Source organism: Stegostoma tigrinum, chromosome 29, assembly GCF_030684315.1.
Source record: "Stegostoma tigrinum isolate sSteTig4 chromosome 29, sSteTig4.hap1, whole genome shotgun sequence".
Lineage (NCBI taxonomy): Eukaryota > Metazoa > Chordata > Chondrichthyes > Orectolobiformes > Stegostomatidae > Stegostoma > Stegostoma tigrinum.
In genome coordinates this window covers 6,809,707-6,833,794 of record NC_081382.1, presented here as the reverse complement: position 1 = coordinate 6,833,794, position 24,088 = coordinate 6,809,707, and the positions used below count along the sequence as shown (strand labels likewise).

The following is a 24,088-nucleotide window of genomic DNA, read 5'->3' as shown; positions in this document are numbered from 1 at the left end:
GAAGGCCAGAAGTGAGTGTAGATAAGCAATGGCCTAGTGGTAATATCGCCAGACTGTTAATCCAGAGACCCAGATAATATTCTGGGGACCTGGGTTTGAATATAGTGGAATCTGAATTCAATAAATATCTGGAATTAAGAGAGACTAATGATGACAGTGAATCCATTATCAATTGTTAGAAAAACCCACCTGGATCACTAATGTCCTTTAGGGAAGGAAAATGCCATCCTTACCTGGTTTGGTCTGCATGTGACTCCAGGCCCACAGAAATGGGGTTGGCTCTTAACAATTAGGGATGGGCAATAAATGCTGCCTAGCTGGCGACACCTGCATCCCGGGAATGTATAAGGAAAGAAAAAATTTGGGCAAAACATAAAAGATGAAATAGTTTGCTTGGTCAGAAATGGAATAACACACTAACAAGATAGCTACTGTTCTGAGGTCAGAATTGCTATTTAGTTGGGAATAACTGTGCAGATCCTGACCTTTGAAGGAGCAACGCAAAAAGTCCTTTATCCTCCATATTCCATCAAAGCCCTGCTGTGTCTGATGTGGGAGCATTCAGGTCACATAAAGCTCAATGGAAAAGCATGTCATTTCCAATCTCAAGGGCTTCACTTGCCAGGGAGCTTTGGAGAAAAGCTGGGCTATCTATTATGCAGCTCTAGGGAGAGGCAGTTCATTAGTTTTCAGTTCAATTTTATCATTCATTCTTTAACACAAGGCGACTTTATTGGCACCCCATCTCTGTTAATGAACTGTGCCAGATATAAGTCCTGCTCAAACAAGGAAAATTATCATCCTTTTAGAAAGATACAGCAAACAAAAGAACCTTTGGCTGACTGCACATGGGTGATAAAAGGAAATACGTAGAGCACAGTGAATATAACGGATTTCTTGGAATGCGCTCACTGCATATAAAAATGCAAGTCACTGCTATTTTGCGAGTCACAAAAAGAGGACACAGTTTTCTGTAACTAGTGTTAGTATCTTTCCGAAATTTTGATTTTGATATTATTTTCATTTGCAAGGAAGTACAGTGAAAAGCCTAGGGTACACGCAGTATAAGTAGATCACTGGAAAAAGACTTACAGGCATACAGATTACATTGAAGGCTGCATTATTTGAGGATAGAGTCCATTCAACAGCCTGATAACAGCCGGAAGGAAACTGTTCCTGAACCTGCTGGTGCGTGTGTCAGGCTGCCGCATCTTCTGCCTGATGGAAGAGGTTGTAGGAGATCATTACCAGGGTGCAATGGGTGTTTGATGATGTTGACTCCCTTTCTGCCGCAGCGAGCCATATAAATTGAGTCCATGGATGGAAGGTTAGCTTCCATGATGGTCTGGACGGTCCACACCACCTTCTATAGGTTCTTACGGCCCTGAGCAGAGCAGTTGCCATGGCAGGCCGACATACACCCAGACAGTATGCTTTCAATGGTGCACCTGTAGAAGCTGGTGAGGGACCTCATGGACATACCAAATTTCCTGAGTTACTTTAGGAAGAGGTGCATTGTTGTGTCTTCTAAACCGTTGCACCTACATGATAAGTCCAGGACAGGTCATCGGTTATCGTCACTCCAAGGAACTTGATGATCTTCACTCTCTCAACCTCAGTTCTGTTGATGTATTTGGGGGTGTGTTCTCTTCCTTTCTTTCCGAAGTCGATCAGTTCTTTAGTTTTACTGAAATTGACAGAGAGATTGTTTACATTGCGCCACGTCACCAAGCCTCTATCTCCCTTCTGTAGTCTGACTTGTCTTTAACAGATATCCATCCCACAACGGTGGTGTCATCAGCGAACTTGTAGATGGCGGTCATTTGGAATTTGGTAACAGTCGTACATGTACAGTGAGTACAGGAGGTGGCTGAGAACACATTCTTGGGGGGAACCCCAGTGTTTAGTGTTATCGAGGAGGAGGTGCAGTTACCTATCCTCACTGATTCTGTGGTTCAGAAAGCTGAGGATCCAGTTGCAGAGAGGGTGGAGCCGAGACCAGGGTGTCTCAGTTTGGAGATCAGTCTGGAGGGAATAATGGTGTTGAAGAGAGCTGTAGTCAATGAACAGGAGTTTGACATAGGTGTCTTTGCTGTCCAGATCAAAAGGTCACTGGCCTGAAGTGTTAATCTTTTTCCTTCTCCACAGATGCTGCCAGACTTGCTGATTACTTCCAGCATTTTCTGGTTTGCTTAGGCGTGAAGCATCCCTGTTTCTGTTAATGTGAAAGAACTGTTTAATCTGTGATGATTACCATGATGGGGGAAATCTGCCAATAGAGAGTTACTGAGAGCTGGGCTCATTGTGTATATATACAGTCAATCACTGAACACAGAGCCAAACATTGAGGAGCAGCTGGAATGATTTAGCAGAGAAACAGTCAGCAGCATAAAACAACCGATAGGAAAACATACTGATGGCCAGTATTTTCTTATTGTAATTTTCTATTTATTTGCCATTTCTTGAACAGGCAAAGCATTTTACTTCCACACTTTGAGATCTAAAGCACAGAACAAAAAAGCCTTTCAGCCCATTGAGTCTATGCCAAAACATGTTGGACACCATGATGTCAGATACTTTCCAATACCTCAGCCACATGAGGATTCTGTACATGGCGAAGTTGAACACAAAAGATCAAAGTTACTTAGACAGCTACAAACACGTGTCCTTGTAACTCACAGGTATCAATGTTGTCTCAAACTCAAACCCAAGTTGTGAAGCTAGTTCATTCTGAGATTTTTTCTGTACGTATTTGTGCAGTTAAAATTCCCAAAAGCGTTTGAGGTTAAACTAATTTGATGCATTTTCCATGACTTGCAAATGTAAAGCTACATTACCCTCTTGAGGATGTAAGACTTGATACAGTACTTAGTCATAAAATGATTTTAGAAATTATTATTATGGAGAGGTGATAGAGCGAATGGTAATGTAACAAACATAAATGTTGATAGTTTCTTGTTTTGAATTCTGAGAGATTTGGGGAAATCGAAACAAGAGAAACAAAATTGAGCAGTGAAGAGTTTCATTAAAATATCAGCTACATTTTACTTACTGTTTTTTGTGCAAGGTGTTAAAATTGTGAAAGAAACACCAGAAGGGCAAAGATTAAATCTCTTCCTTCTAAACTATCAATCACTAGATTTGGCTAATGTTGAGTCAGTTACGGTATCTTGGAGCACTGCACAAGTTTAGGAAGGACAGCACATTGAGTTTATTTCAGGGATCTCTACAAGACTCTCTCAAGGGCTACTTCGTAGTTTTCAATGTTGCCTTTTTATTCTCAAATTCATTTAGCAGGCAATGCAAATACAAAGCAGCAATGTCTTTGTATTTGTGCTGACACTTTGGGTGGTGGGGCTCCCACGTAAGCAGAATTAAAGAATTGATTAACATCCTCAATAAAGTGGAGGAACTTGTGTCAAAATAACTGGGCTCAACATAAATAAAGGTAATTACAAAAGAATGAGGGCAGAATTAGCCAGGCGAGCTGGCAAAGGAGTTTCGTAGTAAAGACAGTTGAGAAATAATGGCAAACATTAGGCAATATAGTTCATTACTCATAACAAGGATATATCTCAGTGACAAAGGAGGATTCTCGGAACGGGATAGAAAATGGTCAACTCAGAAAGAGAAAGCATACAATTTGGCACACATTTTGATGAACCACAGGATTGGGCAAGTTTTAATAAATAAAAGATGATCAACAATAATATAAACTTTGGGGGTAAATGTGCAATAATATCAAGATGGAAAGCAAGGGCTTTTTTAAGTATATAAAATAGAAGAGTGAGGCCCAAGGTAACACAGACCGCTCAAAGAAAGACTGGGGAAGTATTAATGCTTGAACCAGGATATGCGAAAGCAATTGAATAAATTTGCAACAGTCTTCACAGTAGAGGGCACTAGTATCATAAAAATACAAAGTAAGGGGGAAAAGGAGGAGAAATAAAAACAGTATCTATCACTTGTGAAAAATAGTAAGAGAAATTAGTGGGGCTAAAGATTGATAAGACCCCTGGACCTGATGAGAGATAAAGTCACCATAGTCCTAGTGGATCAAACAGCAGCTCTCTCAGGGACAGACAGACAATTGATAATGGTTTAACCTTGGGTCACAATGCCTCAGGAGAGGGGAGATGTTAAGGAGGAGATTCCTCCATGGTAACCAGTAGAGGAACTAAAACGCTATTGGCATTAACCTACACTCCAAATCAGTCATCCAGCTAACAGTCCTCAGACAACGGGAGATACCCTAGCATGTTATGAGTAGTAGCTACAGAGATAGTGGATTTTGTGAATGTAATCTTTCAAGAATCCTTAGATTCTGGAAAAGTCGAAGAGAATTGGAAAACTGCCAATGTAACACCTTTATTTAAAAAGAGAGGGAGACAAAGAACCAAATAAGACTCGGCCAGTTAGCTTAGCACCTGCTTTTGGAAAAATGTTCACGTCTATTGTAAAGGATGTAATAGCAGAGCATTTAAAAATATGTAATATGACCAAGGAGAGGCAGTTATTCTCAAATTCATTTAGCAGGCAATGCAAATACAAAGCAGCAATGTCTTTGTATTTGTGCTGACACTTTGGGTGGTGGGGCTCCCACGTAAGCAAATGGGAAATTCCTTCACAAATTCCCTTCACAAATGGGAAATCGCGCCTGACAAACTTTGTGCATGTTCTTTGTGGGTAACATGCAGGATAAATAAAGGGAAGCCGTGGATATATGATTTGGATTTTTGAGAAGGCATCTGACAGCTAACTACACATGAGGTTGCTGAATAAGATAACAGCCCGCGGAGCTAGGGTTAGTTTATTAGCATAAGTAGAGGACTGGCTGACTGATAGAAGCCAAAGAGTTGGGAAAAGTTGGGTTTTTCAGGATGGCATCCTGCATATAATGGAGTGTCACAGGGGTCTATGCTGGGACCTCAATTATTTACAATGACTTAGATGGGAAATGTGAATGTACTATAGCCAAGATTGCAGATGACACAAAAATAGGTGGGAAAACAAATGGTCAGTATGATGCGGTCTGCCTAGGGATATAGGCAGGCTAAGTGAGTGGATAAAATCTTCGCTGATGGTGTATGATGTGAGAAAATGTAAGGTAACACACACTGTCTGGCAGAATGAATAGAGGACCTGAATTTTATTTAAATGGAGAAAATCTTCAGAATTGGTGATCCTCATGTAAAAATCACCAAAAGCTAGCATCCAAGTTCAGCTTATAAAGGGGATGGCAAATAGAGTGTTGGCTTCTATTTCAAAGGGAATGAAGCTTAAAAATAGGGTGGCCTTGCTGAAACTATACAAGGGCCTAGTGAGACCACGGCTGGAATACTATGAACAGTTTTGGCTGCTGATCTAAGGAAAGATATAGTGGCATTGGAGGCAGTCCAGAGAAGGTTCATTAGGTTTATCCTTGGTATAGAGGGATCTTTTTTGAGAGGTTAGAAGAACAAGAGGAAACCTTGTTGAAAGATAGAGAACGTGACAGGGTAGGTGCAGAGAGGTTGCTCTCCCTTGTAGGTGAGTTGAATACTATCTGCACAATTTCAGAATAAAATGTTGCCAATTTAACAGATGAGGAGGAATTTCTTCTCTAAGTGGATAGTGAATTAATGGAATTTGTTACCACAGCGGACTGTCAAGGCTGGGTTGATAACTGTATTCGAGGCTTATGTCGGAAAGGCAGGGAAGTAGAGTTGAGGATCATCAGATCAGACATGATCTCATTGAATGGCAGAGTAAATGCAATAAGATGAATGGCTTCCTTTTGTTCCGATGCCTTATGGTCTCATTTAGCAATTTCTGAATATATGCAGCCTTGAGCTAGAGATTCCATATTCCTTTGCAAAGAAATCACCACCTCAGTGATTTCAAGTGTACCTGGCTCCTCGTTAGCTGTGTATTCCTTTGTTGACAGATGGTAAACTGTTCTCTCACCTTTATTAATATACTCATTTGTGGGATGTAGGTGTTCCTAACTGACCAGTATTTATTGCCTGTCCCCAGTTGCCCTTGGGGAAGGTGATGGTGAGCAACCTTCCCGAAGTGCTTTAGTCCTTGTTCTTGGGTTCGCAGCCCTCCTCCTCCTGCTGCAGCTACCCATTCTCCCTGCTCTGCATCCTGCCTTACTCACCATCCCGACACTCCCACTCTTCTCAAATTGCAGCTTACACTTCTCCCCCACCCCAGAATTCTTCTCTCCTCTTATCCATGGCTCATTCTCCTTCAATTGCAGTTTTCTCCACTCCTCCCCTTTATCTCTCACTAGTGAGCTCTCAGCAGCAAATACACATGAACACCAGTCTGTGGTTGGAGCAGTAGCCACAGACAGACTCCATTCATTCTATTCACATGGGGAAAGAGTTCTCTCTGACCAGCTCCCCCAGCCAGTGATTAAACTTTCCTGGGCATTCTGGGGACCCTCATGAGCAAATTTACCTAGCAATAGTGTATTTTGAGCATGGGCAGAAAGTAAATATTTTACAAAGAAGCTGGTTTAATAGGAAGATGGTGGAGAAAAATTACTGACACAAAAGTTGGTTGCTGTAATGGAAAAATGGCACTATTGCAAGAGATCAAACGGGCTGCACCCACATCGTGAGCTATTTCTCTTTAAATAACACAAGATGCCCGTGTTAATCAGCTGCGTGCATTGGAGGAGACAGCAGCACAGTGATAATGTAACTAGGCAATAAACACAGAAGTCCAAATCAAAGGCAGCTGGTGGAATTTAAATTCAATTCGTAAATCTAGGATGTGAAATGAATTTGAGTATCAATAACCTTGGAACTATCAGCTGTTGCCAAAACTCACTTAGGAAATTGAGGGAAGGAAATCTGCCATCCTTACTAAGTCCATTCTACACATCACTCCAGTCCTACAGCAATGCCCTCTGCTGTGGCCCGGCAAGGCAAGGAGAAAAGAAAACATTGCCAGTGATATCTACATCCTATGAAATAATAAAGAAAAAGTCCTCACAGCACCAGGGTTGTGTTCCATTCCAGCCGTGGGTGACTGTCTGTGTGGAATTTGCACATTCTCCCTCTGTCTGCCTGGGTTTCCTCCCACAGTCCAAAGATGTGCAGATTAGGTTGATTGGTCATGCTTAACTGCCCCACATTGTCCAGGGATCTGCATGCTAGGTGGGTTAGCCACAGGGAATAGAGGGTTATGGGGAATGAGACGGCTGGGTCTGGGTGGGATACTGTTCAGAGGGTCCATGTAGATTTGATGGGCTTAATGGCTTCTTTCCACATGGTTGGGATTCTATGATCTCTGACAACTGCTGGTTCCTGAATTGAGAACTTGCACCATTTTTATCTCATTTTCTTTGTGGAACCATTAAAACAGTGATCTTCACTTACATACTCAGCCTTGGACTTTTAGAAAAGATTCCAAGGTGGTAAACAGAAGAACAGAAATATTCTCTATTGCATCTACTCCAAGAACTTACTACTAAGCCACAGCCATTAAAACAATTAATAAGTGCCACATTTCTCTATAGTGCAACTGTAACTGCACTTAAAAAGATTGGGTGTGAAATCAACCATGTACAAAAGTAGCTTGTGTGAAGTAATAAAAAATGCATGGCACTCATGACTATACCCAAAGAACGGCATTCATTGGGAAACCAACAGCTAGTAAAGAATTCAAATATTTAGAATGGAGATTATCAGATCCGGGTTCAAGGTAAATCCAGAAAGAAATCAATGAGAGAGAGAACTTAGCTGCTGAAGAAGAAAAAAAAAATTGAGGTTGGATTTGGCATGGGGTTGTCAACTTTCCAGGATCGCCATGTCGTCTCCATTAGAGGCGGCACAGTGGTTAGCGTTGCTGTCTATCAGCACCAGGGACCTGGGTTCGATTCCAGCCTCAGGCGACTGTCTGTGTGGAGTTTGCACATTCTCCCCATGTCTGCATGGGTCTCCTCCGGGTGCTCCGGTTTCCTCCCACAGTCCAAAGATGTGCTGGTTAGGTGGAGTGGCCACGGGAAATTGCCCATAGTGTTCAGGGTTGTGTGGGTTAAAGGGGGATGGGTCTGGGTGGGATGCTTCAAGGGCGGTGTGGACTTGTTGGGCCAAAGGGCCTGTTTCCATACTGTAGGTAATGTAATGTAATCTAATCTAAATTGCCCATGTAGTATTCAGGGATGTGTAGATTAGGTGGGTTATAGGGGAATGAGTCTGGGTGGAATGCTCAGAGGGTTGGTGTGGATTTTTGGGCTGAAGGGCCTGTTTCTACTCTGCAGGGATTCTATGATTGTCGCTGATTAGCCTGCTGCACACTGTTAAGAACAGCTTCTCAGAAAACAATGCATGTCTTGTGCTATTACTTTTAGTACTAGGGAAGAAGTCTGATTGGACAGGGCACTTAGAAGTGGAAGGCCATGTGATGACACCTCCAGGATTGCATTCAAACGGAGTTGGAATCCTCAGGTTGTAGCAGGAGTAGGTTAAAAGGAGAAAGCAGTATACATTTCAGTAAATATAGGACAAACATAGGATAGATAGAATCTGCAGGTAAAATAAAACTACATGTCCACGCTGACAAAGGAAGAATGAATTTGGGAACAGGATGAGTGTAAGAGAAGGTTGGGCCGCTTAGACGGAGTTTTAATACACAAAAGCAGGTGGTGGAACAAAAATAGCAAAGAGAAAAACATGGCAAATTTTATGCATGGACATGCAGCTTAGATTGGAGGAATCAAGGGAAAACAATTATTGAATTACTTGAGATGTACCCACTTGGGGATAATTAATTTGACAACACTTATTTAAAACTTAGACTTGTACTTTTTTCAGCATTTTCCATGATCTTAGAATGGCTGAAAACAGTCTTCTGCCCCTTAAATACTTTTGAAGTCTAGTCACTGTTGTAATATATGAAATTTATATAGCAGAGGAAGAAGAGCAATGTAATTAGTTTTACATAGTGTCATCTGAATGCTAATTAAATGTAACTGACATATAGACAATAACTGAATAGCAGACGGCACTGGGACATCATTATTGAAAAACTTTACTAAATCCTGACAAGACTTGGGTATGAGAGAGAGATTGGTAATATTTAATGCGTAATCAAATACTTACATTAAAAATCTGCATCAGCAAGTGGAGCCGGTGCAAATAACCACACAATACTGAGCTGCAGCAAGCTGTGACTCACTCGGGGCTTGGGGACCAGTCTCACAAGAAAACAACAATGAAGAGGTCATGAAAATTGAAAGAAGCTGGGGATCATTAAAGCATACATGAAAACCTTCAGTGCAGAGGGAACAATATCATCATTCAAGGAGTAGGAGGCCATTCAGGCCCTCAAGTTCGCCTGTACCAACGCTCAACAAAATCCCGAGGCTGCTCTGATTGGCGACTTGAGTACAGGAACAGGGATCTCTTGTTGCAATTGGACAGGGTCTTGGTGAGACCACACCTGGAATATTGTGCACAGCTGTAGTGTCCTTACCTGAGGAAAGATGGAGGGAGTGCAATGAAGGTTTATCAGACCAACGCATGAACAGAGACAGGCTCAGTTAGGACTACATTCACTTGAGTTTACAAGAATGAGTGAGGAGTCCTGTATAAACCTATAAAATTCTAACTTGACAAGAGAGGGTTAACGTAAGAAGCATGTTTCCAATAACTGAACGAGTCCAAAGTCAGGGATTATAGTCTGAGGGTACAAGTTTGGCTTTTTAGGACTGAGATGAAGAGAAGTGTCTTCACTCAGACAGCGGGGAGCCTGTGGAATTCTCTTCCACAAAAAGCATTTGCCAAAACATCAAATGTTTTCAAGAAGGAGATTATATAGCTATTACAGCTGGGAGCAGCAAAAGGTATGAAGAGAAAACGGGAAATGGGTGCTGACTGGGATGATCAGCCAGGATCAGTTGAATGGAAAAACAGGCTCGAAGGGCGATTGGCCTACTCTTACTGTCACTGATTGCAACCTCAAACCCATATTTCACCGCAGCCCCCCACCCACCTCGATAACCTTTTACTCACCATTGATTAACAAGGATCTACCTACTTTTGCTTTAAAAATATTCAAAAGCCGTCCTTCCACACCTTTTCAGGAAGGGTGTTCCAAAAACATGCGACCATCTGAGAGAACAACCTTCAACCTCAGCGCTGTTTTTACAAAGGGGGACCCTGATTTTTCAACAGTGAATATGTCCAGATTCTCCTATAAGACAATATCCTTTCTACATATTGTCAAGACCCCTCAAGATCTTAAATACAAATACACAGATTATGTGGATAAGTGAACCAAGCAAACCGTGGATCCAAAAGAGAAACCATTACTGTGCTTTGATAGGTGAAAACATACACACTGTAGAAAAGTAGAGCAGCTTAATGCAGTCACAGAGAATGTTATTCTTGACTGTGATAAGTAACATGGTTCTAGCGTAAGTCTATATTAGCCCTCATGATTTGCTACATTGTGTCAGACTCTGGAAAACTTCCTCCCTCACTAAGGCCATTTCCTGGATAAATATGACATAGACCAATGTCCTCAGAATTAGAAGTCACTTTCATGATCCAAGTTGCTCAAATAATCACAGTTTCGTAGGTCAGAAAGTGGTTGACCATCCAATATATGTAAAACAGAACCGACAGGACCGTACAATGCTTAACTACGAACCACTCCAATGAGGTCTCCACGGCCATATTCTCCTGCTAGCTCCTTCTTCTTGTCATCCCTCATGATGACTGAGCGGAGTCGACCATTCAATACAATGAACGTGCAGTCTGATCTGTCCCCCTGCCTGCAAAAAAAATACAGATCGAAATGTCATTATTACTATCACTTGGGGGCTAAGTTATTTACTGCTCTCATGACTCCAAATAATGCAACACATTGTACAAATTCAATACGTGGTGCAGCTGGAGGGATACAGCAGGTCAGACAGCATCACTGGAGCAAGAAAGTTGACGTTTCGGGTTTAGCTTCCTCATTAGGACTGGTCCTGATGAAGGGTATAAACCCAAGACGTCGACTTTCCTGCTCCTCTGATGCTGCCTCACCTTCTGACTTCCTCCAGCTCCACACTGTATTGACTCTGACTCTAGCGCCTGCAGTTCTTTGTATCTCCAACCTGGTGTACAGTCTGCATGTTTAGGAGATTTCAATTAGGATACAGTCGATTGAGCCTCCAGTGCAGTCTAATTTGGCTTTTGGATCTTCAATTATCGAGTACAAAACATACCTGCATTGACTAAGTTATATTTCATAACTTTATTTTTCAATCAAAACATTAAGTTACAGCAGAATACGGAGTATCTCTCATGGCCTGTCCAAACACCAGTAGATCCATCAAACTGCCAGTAACACCAACAAAGTTCAAACAAATACTATTCATCAGAACACTGCAAATACTGAAACCTTTTACTAAATTCACTTTCAATAAAGTGCATTTAAGCACGTACAGGGTGAGGGTGTCTTGCTGCAATTCGACAACAGCCTTGGTTTAACTGCAACTGGAGTATTGCATATAATTTTGAACTCCTTGCCGAATGGAGGAGATACTTGCCTAGAACAGTAATTCACCAGGCTAATGCCTGGGAGAGCAGGATTGACAAGGAAAGACTAAGCAAATCTGGCTTGTATTCTCCAGAGCTTTGGAAAATGAGAGGTGATTTCATTAAAATTTAGAAAATTGTTACAGGGCAGGATACGATGGATGCAGTTACCCTGGCCAGTGAGCCTTGAAAGGGAGGACAACTTCAGAATAACGGAAAGGCCATTTAAGTTCGCGATGGGGAGGAATTCCTTTGGACGGACAGTGGCGAATCAATGGAATTGTCTACAAAATCTCATCGGAAGCTCAATCATTGAACAGGTTCAAGCCACATATCAATAGATTTCTAGTCAGTAACAACATCACAGGATGTGAGGAAGTTGGGGGAAAATGGCACAGGAATAATGAGCAGCCATGATGCGTTTAAATAGCAAAGCAGGTTGAATGGCCTAATCCTGTTCCTTTGTCCTTTATCTTATGTCGTTCACTATTTTCATGGGTCTGCCTTGATTCAGCTTGTAGTGCATTTGCCTCCAAGTCAAAAGGTTGTAGGCTCACTCTAGAGACTTGAGCACATTAACAATGCTGATACCTCGGTGCAGTACCCAAACAGAATTGTCTTTTGGTTGAGATGTTAAACTGAGGCCTCAGTTTTCCTCTCAGGTGTGGATAAAAGATCACATTTTGGTATTTTCAAGAGGAGTGGAAGAGCTCTCCATGGTTACCAGACCATTATATACAGAACATAGAACGGTGCAGGACAGTACAGGCCCTTCGGCCCACTACGTTGTGCTGAACTTTTACCCTAATCCTAAATTCTATCTAACCTCCACCCCTATCTAACACTATCATCCACATGCCTATCTAATAGCCGCTTAAATGCCCCTAAAGAGGCCGACTCCACTACCCTCTCCGGCAATGCATTCCAAGCCCCAACCACCGTCCAAGCAAAGAACCTACATCTGACGTCTCCCCTATATCTACCTCCACTTACTTTAAAACTCTCTCTCAATCAACACAAGAGCAGATACCTAGCCATTATCACATTAATGTAGGACTGTGTTTATGCACAAGTTAGCACATTACAATGTGCCATAGTAGGAAATATACTTCAAAAGTACTCAGTTGCTGGAAAGCATTATGCAATCGAGTTTTGAGAAGATTTGTAGCTCAGGTTAGGTTCTGGATGTGAGTTTGCTCGCTGAGCCAGAAGGTTAGTTTTCAGACGTTTCGTCACCATTCTAGGTAACATCATCAGTGAGCCTCCAATGAAGCGCTGGTGTTATGTCCCGCTTTCTATTTATCTGGTTAGGTTTCCTTGGGTTGGTGATGTCATTTCCTGTTCTTTTTCTCAGAGGATGGTGGATTGGCTCCAAATCAATGTGTTTGTCACAGTTCTTCAAGGTATTTTGTAGATGACGTTTGTTTTATTTGTCATCTACAAAATACCTTGCAAGAACTGTGGCAAACACTACATTGGACAAACTGGCAGAAAGCTAGCCACCAGGATACATGAACATCAACTAGCCACAAAATGACATGACCCACTATCATTCGTATTCTTACATACAGATAAGGAAGGATACCACTTTGATTGGGACAACACATCCATCCTAGGACAAGCCAAACAGAGACATGCACGAGAATTTCTAGAAGCATGGCATTCCAACCGGAACTCCATCAACAAACACATTGATTTGGAGCCAATCCACCATCCTCTGAGAAAAAGAACAGGAAATGACATCACCAACCCAAGGAAACCTAACCAGATAAATAGAAAGCGGGACATAACACCAGCGCTTCGTCGGAGGCTCACTGATGATGTTACCTAGGATGGGGACGAAACGTCTGAAAATTAACCTTCCAGCTCAGCGAGCAAACTCACATCCAGAGCATTATGCAATGTCCTGAGGTCATGGAAAATTTCAAATAAATTCTCCAAAGATCTCTAGACAGCATAAGGGCAGCAGATACATGGGAACATCACCACTTGCAAGTTCCCCTTCAAGCCATTTGCTATTCTGACTTAGAAGTATATTACTGCTCCTTCACTGTCACTGGGTCAAAATCCTTAAGTTTCCTCCCCAAGAGAACTGTCGGCCCACAGCACTTAGATTGCAGTGGCTCAAGAAGGCCGCTCATCACCAGCTTCTCAAGGTCAACTAGAGACGGGCAATGCCACCCACATCCTGTGATAGAATTGAGAAACAAAGAAATATATTCTTTCTCCAGATTCATATAACTTAATGGATTGAATCCTATCCTGTCCTCATCCACTAAACCTGAGGACATCACCACGGTTCGATGTCCCCTGATTCAAGGATGATATCTACTTGGGTTCTCCAAGTGGCTGAAAACATTGATTCACAACTTGCTGATCTTGAACCTGGAAGGTTATGGAATCTGAATGGTAGGATTTGTTTCTTTGCTTCACCACTAAAGCGACTCAAATTTGTGATGCATTCTGAACGACTGATCGTAACTCGACCCAATCATTAAGGTAGTACAGGAAAGTGAGAGGGCACCCTGTGAGGCTTCTTCAAGTGTGGTTGCCATGGTGTAATGGTGAGCATGCTGGTTTCTGAGCCCTGCGATCCAAGTTCAAGTCTGGGTACAGCCCATTTCCTGGTCCGGTTAGTGCTGAGCCTAGGGAAGTGTCGTTTTGAGGGGCCCGGCTAGCTCAGTCTGTATAGCATGAGACTCTTAATCTCAGGGTCGTGGGTTCGAGCCCCACGTTGGGCGAGCTGTCTTCTTAGATAGAAGCATCTATTTATGGGTGGCCCAGTGGCTCAGTGGTTAGCACTGCAGCCTCACAGCACCTGGTTCGATTCCAGCCGCGGCCGACCGTCTGTGTGGAGTTTGCACATTCTCCCTGTGTCTGGACGGGTTTTCTCTGGGTGCTGCGGTTTCCTCCCACAGTCCAAAGATGTGCAGGCTAGGTGGATTGGCCATGCTAAATTGCCCGTAGTGTTCAGGGGTGTGTGGGTTATAGAGGGATGGGACTGGGTGGGATGCTTCAAGGGACAGTGTGGACTTGTTGGGCCAAAGGGCCTGTTTCCACACTGTAGGGAATCTAATCTGATCAACTGCAGCAACTTGACTTCTAGAGCTCAGAACTTAAACAGTAGGGTAACATCACTGCACTGCAACAGAGGATTGAGAGCTATGTGGATAAGGTGTTTCTTCTCTTTCTAACACTTGTGAAGCTCAATTTAATTATTGTTTCAATTCTTCATCTTGATAATCTGATAGCCTTTTTCTAGAATGTTTAAAGAACTGAGCTCAAACTTTCTCAGCTTCAAAACCACCTGTCTGGAACTTTCAAATTAAACTCCTTACATGGAGGTGAATCTATTTCCTAACAATCCTAAATCACCTCCCTTTCTCAGGCAAAACTACTTTCCACATCCAATTTTAGCCAAGATTTTGGTCCTGACCAAAACCAAAGCGAGAAAAACAATCCCTAACTTTCTAAACTGAAAAGTTAAAGCACAACTGTTAACTACGTTCGCTGTTAAAAACCTCCCAGTGTAAACAAATTCCCATTAGACTTGTGTGTCTTGGACTTTAACAAATAATTATGTTGGTTAATGAAAAACAAAGTTAATCATTAAACCCTTTCTGACATGCAGAAAACAAATTCTACTCGTCTAAAATTCAAAAATCCAAAATAAATTATATTAAATAATACCACTACACCAATGTGTCATCCTCTGGCTGAAACTCTCAGAACCTGGTTTGTCGGCCTATTGTTTTACGGCAATTCGTAAAGCTCTGAAGTATTTGTGAGCTATTTTGCAGCTTTCCATGATTCGCTGTCAGAAAACAGGTGTGTCATAGAACATGGAAGATTCATCATTTGCTCCTAAAATCTTCTCTTTAAATAGTTTCAGAGGATCCATTACCTCATGGCCATAAACTAACTCAAAACAATTGAAATTGATTGACTTGCTACATGAATCCTATAAGAGAATCTCCAGTCCTTTGTCCCAATCATGACAATACTCATTACAGTATACTCTGATCAATACTTTTGATGTTTCAATCTTCCCCTCGCCACAGCCCCCCGACCCCCACCCTCACAGCAGGGACACAAGGAGGTCCAAATGCATTGCCTACATTATTACCTTGGCTAGATTACCTAATTCTATTAGGACAAGGACTGAATCTTGGCTCTTCTTGTTACATCTATTCTACATTGCAGAGTGCATTTTTGTTACCAAAATATCCATTCAGCATGTATAAATATTTGCATTGACCTTCGTACCTGTACACAGCTCGTCCAGCTTCTACTGCCATCCAGTCCAAGGCAAAATCAATCTGTCGCACAAATGGAGACATTCTCCTCACCACAGTGTGAGCAACGGTTAACACCACATTAGGTTTCTCCCTCATTATCCTTTAAGAATGAAACAAAAAGGAATACAGCACATGTTCACTCTCTACAATGTCAATCAAATCCAGTTACATTAAATAGCTTTGGCCAATGTGGTTTCTTGTGAACCACAGCTGTGATAAACAGAAGTGTTCAAAACCATTAACAAAGTTTGGAACATTTCGCTTGTCTTTGTTTGAAAGGTTAGGAGTTCAAACCTCAATCCTGGGCTTGACCAATCAATCACAGTCAAAGCTAAGATTCACCCAAGTTCCACTCTTAGGAACTCCTCACCAAATTTATACAGCTTTCTACATTCACCATAGTAAACAAACATTGTTTTGTCGTTGAATCTAACTTTATCTAGTTTGGGGAAGCACTTTATCTTAGCTTAGAAAACCTCCCAATGTGTACACATAAACATTTGTTGATATTTTGAGTTGTTAACTGTGAGGATGTGCTGTATTGTTAAACATGATCACCCTTCAAATAAGCTGAACTAAAGCTTTGTCTGCATGCTCAATAAAGATGAAGTTGCACTAATTGACAAGGTGGTCTTTATTTCATTGATGGCCTTTTTTCCCTATCTTTCATCCTTTCTCTACTAATAGCTCCTGTTCTCTTTTGCTTTCTTCAAGTGGCTTTTTTAAGCTACTCAAGTTAAAACTGCAAGAAACCAAAGCAAGTAGTCCAGTAATTCTGACTACTAAAAATTTCTGGGGAAAACTAGTATTTGCTCAGAGCAAATTGGTCAGGGTGAGGCCATCAGTGAAAACTTGTATGAAGGTATTACGGGACAAAATCAAGAAAAAAAACTTAACATCACAATTTTCCAAAAAAGGTTCCAGCTTTATTTTGGATATTAAAAATGTCAGTTACTGACATAAACTGAAACTTTGTGGAGATAAATCAGTAGCAAGCCCCTGTGGGCATCAGACTTCCAAGTCAACATGCAAAAGTCATAAGGTGTCCCTTAGCAGTGCCCTAGAGGGGAAAAAAAGTTCAATACAAGAAACATATTTAACTATTATCAATGAACTGTATAATAACCTATAAATTTAACATTTTATGATGTGGTTTCACGTTGTTGCACATATATAGATTAGAAGAGTATAACTGAAACAGGAGACTCTGATGAATTCAGTACCATTTTAAATTATTGCAATCTTGTTTATGTAGCTATAATAAGCATTAATTTTACGTTTATAACAGAACTCGCCAATGTAGACTTGCCACACTGTAGTCAAACCTTTCTTCCACTGGTGGCATTGCAGAATCTCTTTAATCTTGGTGTTACTTTCCTTATGGTCTTGACCCTCTAACTGGATTCCTAAATTATAAAATCCTTAGAACAGGACAGGCCCTCAAGTATAGTTCTATTGGAGATACTTATCCTCTAAAGAGGGAAATTAACCAGGATGCCACATTTTTCTCTTGAGCCTTAAAAATGATCAATTCACTAAATAAAATGTAAAGCTCAAATTCTTCAATCCCTTTCTAACTAAAGGCAGCAGCTGAAAAACAAAGTTGAGAAGACAGTTGAACTCACTCATAGAAATGGCATTTGGAGATGCAAAGGAAAGTGCAGTCCCTTTGGGCCTTGATGCTGAAGATGAGAGGCTCACCAGTCAGCACAGCAAGCTGTCCTACAACCTCTCCAGGATGAGCAACAAACAGACAATTCTCCTCTTCCCTGTCAATCATCCGCTGGTAAACATGCAACAGCCCCGATATCACAAAATGAATGCTGACATCCTAAGAAAGAAGTGCAGTCAGTGAATCCTCTTTCCTCTATTTGACATCACTCTATTTTCAGCAAATAAAAAACCAACACCCCTCCCCATCCCCCACAGCTTTTACACCACTGGACAGAAAAACAGCAGAGTGCTGGTGCTCAACAATGGATAACCTCCTTCTGCCAACTACAGTCTGCAGAACAATAGTTGGCGATGGATTGTACAAAATGAAAGAGTGAGCTAATAGCCAACAACTTTAAGATGGCATTGCAAACGAACAAGATTAAAACTCAAAGCTAAACATGGTGCACTGAACTTGGGCAAGGTGTACACCTGCTTTTTCAACTTGAGAGTTAGTGTGGCTGGTGCGAGAGTTTACAGGGTATCAATGGATATTAAAAGATGGGCATGAATTGAAAGCCTTAGAACAATATAACTGCAGCAAAAGATGAAATTATAAACTCGCAGTTAGATACAATCTGGTTTTTCTAAAGGATAACTGCGGAGACGGAGAGGGTCATTACTTGTCCAGGTGTCATAACTTCCACTGAGTGCTTCCAACGGTTTCACACTTTGCCAAGTTGGAAAGAAAGGAGATAGAACCAAGAGAATTTTCAGTGAGATTTAGGTCTCCCCACAGGTTGATTGCGTAGGGATAATCACACAATCGTTTCTGGGATCTCATTTGGCATCCGCTCAGGGAAAACTGCATAGAAAATAGCTATGTGTTAACATCATCTTTCTTAAACTCAGATTTCAGATGAGACCTGGCTGCAGAGCCAGGAGTCCTGGAGGGCAACACTTCACTTTAGTTTGTAAAGTTGTAGATTCCAAAATAGTTCAGCGGTCACTTGACTACTTCAACAACACCTGACTAGTGCTCATGTATGTCCGAGTATTGCTATGCTGTTACTTTGATAGGTAGAGGAGAATGAGTTACCTGTTTAATTTTGTTGTGTTTAACAATATAAACAGTAAATCAAGAACAGGTACAGGTGAGAACAAATTGGAGCAAACCTCACTACCTCAAAGGAAGTGCATAAAACAGAAAGAACGACAACTTGCAAGAAACATAGTACGTTCAACATTGTGAAATTACCTAAGGTGCTTCACAGGAATGCATTCAGACAGAAACTGATAGTAAGTTCTTCAAGGACCGCAACTTTCCCCCCGCAGTGATCGAGAACGCCCTTGACCGCGTCTCCCGTATTTCCCGCAACACATCCCTCACACCCCGCCCCCGCCACAACCGCCCCAAGAGGATCCCCCTCGTTCTCACACACCAGCCCACCAACCTCCGGATACAACGCATCATCCTCTGACACTTCCGCCATCTACAATCCGACCCCACCACCCAAGACATTTTTCCATCCGCACCCTTGTCTGCTTTCCAGAGAGACCACTCTCTCCGTGACTCCCTTGTTCGCTCCACACTGCCCTCCAACCCCAGCACACCCGGCAACTACCCCTGCAAACACAGGAAATGCTACACTTGCCCCCACACCTCCTCCCTCACCCCTATCCCAGGCCCCAAGATGACATTCCACATTAAGCAGAGGTTCACCTGCACATCTGCCAATGTGGTATACTGCATCCACTGTACCCGATGTGGCTTCCTCTACATTGGGGAAACCAAGCGGAGGCTTGGGGGCTGCTTTGCAGAACACCTCCGCTCAGTTCGCAACAAACAACTGCACCTCCCAGTCGCAAACCATTTCCACTCCCCCTCCCATTCTTTAGATGACATGTCCATCATGGGCCTCCTGCAGTGCCACAATGATCCCACTCGAAGGTTGCAGGAACAGCAACTCATATTCCGCTTGGGAACCCTGCAGGCCCAATGTGGACTTCACCAGCTTCAAAATCTCCCCTTCCCCCACCGCATCCCAAAACCAGCCCAGTTTGTCCCCTCCCCCCACTGCACCACACAACCAGCCCAGCTCTTCCCCTCCACCCACTGCATCCCAAAACCAGTCCAACTTGTCTCTGCCTCCCTAACCTGTTCTTCCTCTCACCCATCCCTTCCTCCCACCCCAAGCCGCACCTCCATCTCCTACCTACTAACCTCATCCCACCTCCTTGACCTGTCCATCCTCCCTGGACTGACCTATCCCCTCCCTACCTCCGAACCTATACTCTCCTCTCCACCTATCTTCTTTTCTCTCCATCTTCGGTCCACCTCCCCCTCTCTCCCTATTTATTCCAGTACCCGCACCCCATCCCCCTCGCTGATGAAGTGTCTATGCCCGAAACGTCAGCTTTTGTGCTCTTGAGATGCTGCTTGGCCTGCTGTGTTCATCCAGCCTCACATTTTATTATCTTGGATTCTCCAGCATCAGCAGTTCCCATTATCTCAGAAACTGATACAGGACAGGACTCCAAAAGACCAAGTGGCAGTATGTTTCAAAGCTAAAATTTCAGAGATTAGGACCTAAACAGGGGGAACCTCACATCAAGGGTCAAGCAAAGAAGATCACATCGCTATGAAAAATGATGAGCTGTGGAGATTTCTTGAACACTGTGTGATGAATAGAATACCTGAAATAGAAAAGTAGAAAATTTGTTTCGATAGAAGTGGGTGTGGCTTTGGACTGCTGGGCAACATTGGGGGAAGACAGAAGTAGATGTAGGGAGCATGCGAGAGAGAGAGAGAGAGAGAGCGCGAGCGAGAGAGCGCACGCGAGCGAGCGAGCGAAAGGAGAGGAGAGAGAGAGAGAGGAGAGGAGAGAGAGCGCGCGAGCGAGACAGAGAGAGAGAGAGAGACAGACAGAGAGAGCGAGGACGAGAGGGGGCGGGCGAGGGCGAGAGGGGGCGGGCGAGAGGGGGCGGGCGAGAGGGGGCGGGCGAGAGGGGGCGGGCGAGAGGGGGCGGGCGAGAGGGGGCGGGCGAGAGGGGGCGGGCGAGAGGGGGCGGGCGAGAGGGGGCGGGCGAGAGGGGGCGGGCGAGAGGGGGCGGGCGAGAGGGGGCGGGCGAGAGGGGGCGGGCGAGAGGGGGCGGGCGAGAGGGGGCGGGCGAGGGGGCGGGCGAGGGGGCGGGCGAGGGGGCGGGCGAGGGGGGGGCGCGGGCGAGGGCAAGGGGGGGCGCGGGCGAGGGCAAGGGGGCGCGGGCGAGGGCAAGGGGGCGCGGGCGCCAGAGCGAGAGCGAGAGGGCGGGGGCGCCAGAGCGAGAGCGAGAGGGCGGGGGCGCCAGAGCGAGAGCGAGAGGGCGGGGGCGCCAGAGCGAGAGCGAGAGGGCGGGCGCCAGAGCGAGAGCGAGAGGGCGGGCGCCAGAGCGAGAGCGAGAGGGCGGGCGCCAGAGCGAGAGCGAGAGGGCGGGCGCCAGAGCGAGAGGGCGGGCGCCAGAGCGAGAGGGCGGGCGCGAGAGGGCGAGGGCGGGGGCGAGAGGGCGAGGGGGCACGCGAGAGACAGAGACAGAGAGAGACAGAAAGAGCACGAGTGAGACAGAGTGAGAGTGCGAGCGCGAGAGAGTGCGAGCGCGAGAGAGTGCGAGCGCGAGAGAGTGCGAGCGCGAGAGAGTGCGAGCGCGAGAGAGTGCGAGCGCGAGAGCGAGAGAGAGCGCGAGAGAGAGCGCGAGAGAGAGCGCGAGAGAGAGCGCGAGAGAGAGCGCGAGAGAGAGCGCGAGAGCGCGAGAGAGAGCGCGAGAGAGAGCGCGAGAGCGAGAGAGAGCGCGAGAGCGAGAGAGAGCGCGAGAGCGAGAGAGAGCGCGAGAGCGAGAGAGAGGAGAGGAGAGAGAGAGCGTGCGAGTGAGACAGAGAGAGCGCGTGCGCGGGCATGCGAGCGCGCGCGCAGGAGAAAAGACAGAGCGCGAGAGCGAGAGACAGTGTGCAAGAGAGAGCGCAAGAGAGAGCGAGTCTGCGCGCGAGAGAGCGCGAGAGTGCGAGCGCGAGAACAAGAAGCTGGAGAGAGAAAAACGAAACTGGGTTTGGAAAGAGAGGGGATGGAGCAAGGAGAGTGAGATGTCAAAAGGGAAGGAGATCAAAGGGAGAGGCAGTCAAAGAATCAGGCAGAGAGCATGGGATCAACGAGGGGCGATGGAGACAAATGGAGAAGGAATGAGGACAGATTGTTGTGGGCAGGGGGGAAGGAGGATGAAATGTAAGATAGAGGTATGAAGTAGATGGAGTGGAGGAGGAAAGGATGAAGTGGGAGGAACGGACAGCAAAAAATATCAAGCTTCCCTGAACCACCTTTTCAAAAGAAAAACAATAATCTTCTGCCTCAAGCCTCTCATACAATCCGACCCCACCACCCAAGACATTTTTCCATCCCCACCCTTGTCTGCTTTCTGGAGAGACCACTCTCTCCGTGACTCCCTTGTTCGCTCCACACTGCCCTCCAACCCCAGCACACCCGGCAACTTCCCCTGCAACCGCAGGAAATGCTACACTTGCCCCCACACCTCCTCCCTCACCCCTAACCCAGGCCCCAAGATGACTTCCCATATTAAGCAGAGGTTCATCTGCACATCTGGCAATGTGGTATACTGCATCCACTGTACCCGGTGTGGCTTCCTCTACATTGGAGAAACCAAGCGGAAGCTTGGGGACTGCTTTGCAGAACACCTCCGCTCGGTTCGCAATAAACAACTGCACCTCCCAGTCGCAAACCATTTCCACTCCCTCCCATTCTTTAGATGACATGTCCATCATGGGCCTCCTGCAGTGCCACAATGATGCCAGCCGAAGGTTGCAGGAACAGCAACTCATATTCCGCTTGGGAACCCTGCAGCCCAATGGTATCAATGTGGACTTCACCAGCTTCAAAATCTCCCCTTCCCCCACTGCATCCCAAAACCAGCCCAGTTCGTCCCCTCCCCCCACTGCACCACACAACCAGCCCAGCTCTTCCCCTCCACCCACTGCATCCCAAAACCAGTCCAACCTGTCTCTGCCTCTTTAACCTGTTCTTCCTCTCACCCATTCCTTCCTCCCACCCCAAGCCGCACCTCCATCTCCTACCTACTAACCTCATCCCACCTCCTTGACCTGTCCGTCTTCCCTGGACAGACCTATCCCCTCCCTACCTCCGAATCTATACTCTCCTCTCCACCTATCTTCTTTTCTCTCCATCTTCGGTCCGCCTCCCCCTCTCTCCCTATTTATTCCAGAACCCTCACCCCATCCCCCTCTCTGACGAAGGGTCTAGGCCCGAAACGTCAGCTTTTGTGCTCCTGAGATGCTGCTGGGCCTGCTGTGTTCATCCAGCCTCACATTTTATTATATTCTTGAATGAACTTCATTTCCAGTTTAGAACAACTTCCAACTGACAATGAAAGGTGTATTACAATAGTACATTCAACAGGACAATGTAATACTGATTCTTAATAGCATGACTTTTACACTGACTGTCACATCTTTTGGCACAGGAAGGATAAGCTCATTCACAGGGGCTATCAAATCATCGACATGGGAAACGCTACTGAGGCACAAGCAACACTCAACACCTCATCCGTGCTGGGTTGTTTAACTTGATGTCAAATACTTGAAACACAAACAAATTCTTTTCCTCAACAAGATGATCAAAAAAATTAAAAATAGTACTTCTCACAATTTTATCTCACACACACACACACACACACACACACACACACACACACACACACACACACACACACACACACACACACACACACACCTCTCTTGAGTAATGACCACCATCATTCCAGCTAGAATTGCAAATAAGCTTGAGCAGATCACTCCGCACTTCATGAGTGATCTACATTACTCCAATAAACAACTTTGTAACAGGAGCCACACAGTTTCATTAATGTCAGTGGCCTATGAGTTTATAAAATCAGGTGCATTTAAAAGGCACCATGAAATTCTGTCCAGCAAAACACAAAGTAAACTGCATTCCAGTTTATACACCTACTTCTGCTCATGGGATATTTTGAATAATGACGTTTGATTGCCATGTAATTACTGTTCTGGTCACACATCACCACACTTCCGATGCCAGCTGCCCTTTTTGGGCTTCTATAAGGGTGTTAACTGCCCAGTCATGCACTGCACCAAAAAAAAATCACAATTGTTATTGTGCATTCAGTCCACTGTGAATGCACCACCTCTTTGAATGAGTAACATGAAAACAGTGCCATTCTCCCACCTCATCTTTCCTCATAACCCTTCAAATTGTTTTGAATCAAATAATCATCCTTGCCCTCTTGAAAGTTTCAAGTAAAGCTTCCTCCACCACACACGAGTATGAGTATAATTAGGTTTTGCTACAATTGCAAAGGCCTTTAGTGAGATCACACCAGTAAGTACAATGCACAATCCTGGTCTCCATATTTTGGGAAGGCTATACATTACTGGTCGTAGAGCAATGACTCACTAGATTGACTCTTAGGGTAAGAGAGTTGCTCTAAGGTTAAGGAAAGTTTACGAGACCTTGAAGTGAACTCAATGAAATGTGCAAGATTCTGAAGGGACCTGACAAGCTAAACAGAAAT

At 44.4% G+C, this 24,088-nt stretch overlaps 1 protein-coding gene and 1 non-coding gene across 3 annotated transcripts in view; one reads left to right on the top strand and one right to left on the bottom strand.

Moving 5' to 3' along the window:
* Positions 1–24,088, bottom strand: part of pnpla7b (patatin-like phospholipase domain containing 7b) — a 322,850-nt gene that overhangs the window by 186,585 nt on the left and 112,177 nt on the right. For both annotated transcript variants that reach the window (XM_048558715.2, XM_048558716.2), the window contains 3 exons: positions 17,452–17,657; positions 15,795–15,926; positions 10,651–10,774 (listed from right to left, as the gene is read on the bottom strand). In XM_048558715.2, the coding sequence (XP_048414672.1) occupies positions 10,651–10,774; positions 15,795–15,926; positions 17,452–17,657 (462 nt within the window). The remainder of the gene's footprint in view (positions 1–10,650; positions 10,775–15,794; positions 15,927–17,451; positions 17,658–24,088) is intronic.
* trnak-cuu (transfer RNA lysine (anticodon CUU)) lies at positions 14,197–14,269 on the top strand. Its single transcript has one exon. It is a non-coding gene; the product is annotated as a tRNA-Lys (tRNA).